At 39.5% G+C, this 6,000-nt stretch overlaps 1 protein-coding gene across 1 annotated transcript in view; it reads right to left on the minus strand.

Annotated features, from left to right (window-relative positions):
- LOC132885035 (ubiquinol-cytochrome-c reductase complex assembly factor 1) overlaps positions 1–4,928 on the minus strand; it is a 51,591-nt gene extending 46,663 nt beyond the window's left edge. Inside the window, exon 1 of the mRNA XM_060919278.1 lies at positions 4,734–4,928. Coding sequence (XP_060775261.1) covers positions 4,734–4,808 — 75 coding nt within the window. The 5' untranslated portion in view covers positions 4,809–4,928. The remainder of the gene's footprint in view (positions 1–4,733) is intronic.
- Between the last annotated feature and the right edge of the window lie 1,072 nt (positions 4,929–6,000).

Raw genomic sequence — 6,000 nt, forward strand, 5'->3', positions numbered from 1 at the left:
TCGTAATTCTTCTCCTTCCGGGTTTGCGGTGTTTACAGATCCCAGCGTGGCGTGTGTGGGCATGTGAGGACACTCCTCCTCACCAATCAGTGCACAGGGGAGTGTCTGCTCACGCCCCCAGCCTCACTCGGCTCGCTTTGGCTCGCTTCAGCCCCACTCCAAAACCGTGCGAGTTTTAGGGGCTAAGCAGGGCTGAAGCGAGCTGAGTCGTGCTGTTTTTTGGTAGTCGAAATGCGAGCCGTGTCGGGCTGAAGTGAGCTGAAAAAGGGTAGTGGAAAAGGGCCAATACTGTTACTAAACTGATCAAAGAGTTTGATGACAAACTGAAACACCCTGGACAAGAAAGAGTGTTTGCTGAGTGCCACAGACACTACTGGATAATCAGAGGAAGAGAAGCAGTGAAACGCATACAAAGAAAATGTCCAGACTGTCAGAGATGGCAGGGGAAACCTGTTCCTCCACAGATGGCAGACCTCCCACCTGTTAGACTAAGACTATTCAAATCCCCCTTTTCTTGTGGAGTAGACTGTTTCGGTCCCTTCATGATTAAAATTGGAAGGGGACAAGAAAAGAGATGGGGAGTCTTATTTAAGTGTCTTACAACAGGGAAGTTCACATCGACCTCATCATTAACATGAACACTGATTCTTTCTTGATGGCACTCATACGTTTTGTGTCAAGAGGAAAGCCATCAGAGTTGCTTTCTAACTGTGGGACTAATTTCAAAGGAGGGGAATGCAAGCTACATGAAGCTTTCAAAGACATGTGCCCTACCCTGCAAGAGAAGCTGGCTAAACAACAAATAAAATTCAGCTTCAACCCCCCTGGTGAGCCACATTTTGGAGCAGTTTAGGAAAGGGAGATACGAGCCATGAAAGCAGCACTCGGAGTCTCCATTGGAGCACAGATCACCACAGAAGTAGTAGTCTTGGTGACTGTACTGATCGAAATAGAGGGGATACTAAACTTTAAGCCACTAGGCTACGTGTCATCAGATGTGGCGGGTTCAGACCCAATAACCCCAAATTGCCTCCTAATGGGGCAACTAGATGCAGCCCTACCACAGGTAATTTACCCGGAGTCTTATCTGCTAACCCAACGACACTGGAAACACAGCCAGGTGCTTGCAGAACAGTTTTGGCAACACTTTGTGAAAGACTACTTGCTCAGCTTACAGTCATGTCAGAAATGGCAAGTAAAGACTGAGAACTTGCAGCTGGGGTCAGCAGTTATGATACTGGAGAAACAACTACCAAGAGCCCTTTGGTCAGTTGGTAAGGTTGTTTGCCTCATTCCTGGATCAGATGGAACTGTACGCACTGCCGAGATCCAGGTTAAGAACAAAATATACCTATGTCAAGCCAGTGGCATGTCTTGTCCGCCTCCCCAGCATCCCTGACACGGATGAAAATGAGGACAGTGAATATGTTGGACTAATAATATGCATTTTCTGATTGGCAAATTTGTGGGACAAATTGGGGGGGGCTGTTGAAAATGCCCTAACAAAAGTGATGCATGTGTTTAAGAGCGACAATGTTCAGTCTTGATTTAGATGATTCGTTTGATGTGTGTTCTGTTGACCAATCAGAGATCAGTACCCTAAAGGGATCATTTGGAGCGGTATTCACTGAATGATGGCTACAAGAAGCAGAAGCGGAGAGGGAAGATATAATTGAGCACTGCAAAGTACACATTCAAAAATTTGGAAACCACCAACAGCAGAAGGTTCAGAACTGGTTAGAAGAATGACCCAGTATTATTGGATTTGTCGAGATGAAAACAAATAACCACACTCCATCAATGACTCAAAGAGATTAAAGGTTGCAAACGAACTTCTACTGTCTCCTTCATCCTTGACCGGATGCCCGTGAAGGCTCTAATTCTGCATTAAAGAACTTCGTGAGTTCAAACCTTTGGAATAGTATGGGTATTTGTTGTAACTTCTTGTAACATCCTACTGCTTAGGCAATTTACAAATATATATATATATATATATATATATATATATATATATATATATATATAGAGAGAGAGAGAGAGAGAGAGAGAGAGAGAGAGAGAGAGAGAGTGATTCCACGCTTATGGGTACTGAAATGGGGACATGAACTTATTTTTAAAAATTCACCTAAAACCATTTCTTTTTTTACCATCAGGTCACAAAACATGTAATCTTTAATGAATGATATGTTAAAAGATAACTTTAAATTTTCTGAGATGTAATAAAAACATATTTATATGCCAAAGTCAAGCCTATGAGTTCCAAAATGATGTCTGTTACATTACTTCTGTTTCGATTGTCCATCTCGCGTCTGTTACAAATTAATTACAATCTAGCTATATACCATGTTAATCTTATTGAAAGAATGTGTATGTTTATTCTACTACACACGTTTATTAATTATATTTGCTAAAACATCACCTTCCTATGTTTCAAAAAGTAATTCTACATTGTTAAAATTGAGAATATATATGTTCACAACACTTCTGTTACGTTCTGACTTTGGCATATAAATATGTTTTTATTACATCTCAGAAAATTCAAGTTATCTTTTAACATATCATTCATTAAAGATTACATGTTTTGTGACCTGATGGTAAAAAAAGAAATGGTTTTAGGTGAATTTTTAAAAATAAGTTCATGTCCCCATTTCAGTACCCATAAGCGTGGAATCACTCATATATATATATATAGGGGAGAGCGGGGTAAGATGAGCCAGGGGGTAAGATGAGCCACCCCCTGTTTCTAAGAAACAGTAAACAAATGTGACCATGTGACCACATTCAAAGGGGGCCGGGACCATTTACTTACACTTGTGGAGAGGAGCACCACATGTCAAACTAGGTGAGGGACATATTTATAAAAATGTGTTTTTGTGCTTTCTAAGTCAATTCCATGTTTGTCCACAGTGAAGATGATTTAGAGAAGACAAAAGTAGAATAATATTTAGACACATTAGGGTTAAGTTAGTAGCTTTCTAAGCTATGATATGAATGCTAATAAAAATAATTTTGATTAGCCTAATCCCCTTTATTAGCATTTTTCTACAAAATGGTGGCCATGGGGTAAGATGAGCCATTAGATGTGGGGCAAGTTGAGCCACTGGCTCCACTTACCCCATTGGTGGCTGAGCTTACCCAATATGGATGACACTTAAGTTTTCACATTTACTGGTCATATATGACAACAACATATATATGACATCAGATGAGGAAGACCAGTTGTTAGATGTGGGGGATTATGTTGTGGCAAAATACACGGGGAAGAAGAAAGTGCATTTCTTCATTGGCCAGATAATCAAATTGGATGTCTTCGAAATAGAGGCAAGATTTCTCAAAAGAAGCCGGTCATGCCATGGCTCTGCAAGAAAGCCAACCTTTGTCTTCAAAGAGAAAGATAAGGCTGTCCTGTCAAGACAGGATATTGTGAAAAAATTGCCCCGCCCCTTTACTGTTGGGGGGACAGCACGGAGGGAGAGGCAAATGGTGTTCCCTTGCCATTTGAACGCTTGGAACATTGAATAATGATGAAATGATTGAATGATTGATGGAATGATTGCTGCATGTTTTAGCAATGTTTTAACCTACTGAAAGAAATAAGATTCTTTTGGCACTGTTCTACTGTTTTAGTAATTTCTATAATATAGTATATCTCTCATTCCCTCTCTAACCATCCCTCTTTCTATCTATCTACGCATATATCTCTCTCTATCCATCTATCTATCCCTCCCTATCCCATCTCGTTCTATCACCTCTCTTCATCTCCCCTTCTCTATGCAACGGCCCTATCCCCCACTTGATTGACTTGACTTGATTCATTGATTGCATTTCTAATAATAAAAGTTGTTTACTTTGTTAACCTAACATGTTTTGTGTTGGCTCAATTTACCCCACACAGTGGCTCATCTTACCCCGTGCATGGGGTAAGTTGAGCCACTTGACATTTTTTTTTCAAGAGGTAATATCACTCTAACCATAAGAGCTTATCAATTATGTTTTGCTCAGATAGTAACAGTACACTTTGAAATTTGGTATGGTGTGTAGACTGGAAGCAAAAATGGCTTTAACATGTAGTTATGATGAAAAATGTAAAAAGTGGCTCATCTTACCCCACTCTCCCCTATATATTATATTTAAAAATAGGTGAATATTTCATAGTGATAAAAATACCAAATGTATGGATTTTAGTATGAAGATTTGAATTATGGGGTATCTGAAACAAAGCAACAAAGACGACAGAAATCATGACACTGAAGGATTAATTGTTGTAGGAAACAGCTGACCTAGGCATTAGGAATAAACTAACATTAAAAACTTATAAAAGGTCATCACCAACCCAACTACAAGTTTAGGCTTAAATGTTGAATTAAGTACTTAAAAAAATAAAATAACACGAAACAATTTAGATTCGGGTCTGACTACTGCATTTGACCAGGCAGACATCAGTGATTTAGGACTGGGATTGGAAAATATTGTAAACAGAAAAGGGCATTTCGGGTTTATGTATGACATGAGCTTTGGCCAAAGTTTAATGACGAAAGAATCCGTTCCGAATATGAATACAGCGACAATCACCTCATCCTCCCCCGAAAGACGTTGGCTTTTAGCACCTTATACTAAAGGATGGGGCATTTACACAGGAGAGTCGAAGCAGTTTCAGAGCAAAACTATACGAGCTAAAGGAACTCCAATGATACAGTGAAACTTAGCACGTAGCTACATGTCTAATTAATTACCTTCCCGAAGACAGTCCTAATGCACAGAGACGAGCTTAATTGTCTGAAGCCTTGCTGCAAAGGGCGCCGATACATGATTCAGCCCAAAGTCACAATAATGTTATTGCAACTTTACAACAAAAATATTAACAAGGTTTCCCCCCAGCTACCTGCCTGACAACTGAACGTTGTATAACACTGCTGTCTGTCCTCCCTCCCCCTTTTTCCAGCAATGTCAAGAACGTGCTCTACTGTCAAACAGGTTCGGCTAGAAAAAGAGACGGAGTTAAACGTTCCGGTGTAACTCCGAAATTTTCATTTCCACTGACTGATATGCCTACTTTGATATATATTCATTTCGAAAAAGAGACGGAGTTCAACGTTCGGTTTAACTTCGAAATTTTAATTTCGACCTACATACACACACACACACACACATATGGTGCTTGAAAGTTTGTGAACCCTTTAGAATTTTCTATATTTCTGCATTCTGTCTCAGTTGTTTAACTGGGTTCTCTTTATCTACTTTTAGGACTTGTGTGAAAATCTGATGGTGTTTTAGGTTATATTTATGCAGAAATATAGAAAATTCTAAAGGGTTCACAAACTTTCAAACACCACTGTATATACAGTGCCTTGCAAAAGTATTCATACCCCTTGAACTTTTTCACATTTTTCCACCTTACAACCACGAACTTAAAAGTTTTTTATTGAGATTTTATGTGATAGACCAACACAGAGTAGCACATAATTGTGAAGTGAAACGAAAATGATAAATGGTCTTCAAAATTTTAAACAAATAAAAATCTGAAAAAATGTGGTGTGCATTAGTATTCAGCCCCCTGTACTCTGATACCTCTAAATACAATCCAGTGCAATCAATTGCCTTCAGAAGTCATCTAATTAGTTAATAGAGTCCTACTGTGTGTAATTTACTCTCAGCATAAATACACTTGTTCTGTGAAGGCCTCAGTGGTTTGTTAGAGAACACTGAAGAACAAACAGCATCATGAAAACCAAAGAACTCACCAGACAGGTCAGGGATAAAGTTCTGGAGAAGTTTAAAGTAGGGTTAGGTTATAAAAAAAAATATCCCAAGCTCTGAACATCTCAAGAAGCACTGTTCAATCCATCATTCAAAAATGGAAAAAGTATGGCACAACTGCAAACCTACCAAGACATGGCCGTCCACCTAAACTGACAGAGCGAGCAAGGAGAGCACTGGTCGAAGCAGCCAAGAGGCCCATGATCACTCTGGAGGAGCTGCAGAAATCCACAGCTCAGGTGG

This window comes from Neoarius graeffei, chromosome 4 (genome assembly GCF_027579695.1).
Source record: "Neoarius graeffei isolate fNeoGra1 chromosome 4, fNeoGra1.pri, whole genome shotgun sequence".
NCBI classification, from domain to species: Eukaryota; Metazoa; Chordata; class Actinopteri; order Siluriformes; family Ariidae; genus Neoarius; species Neoarius graeffei.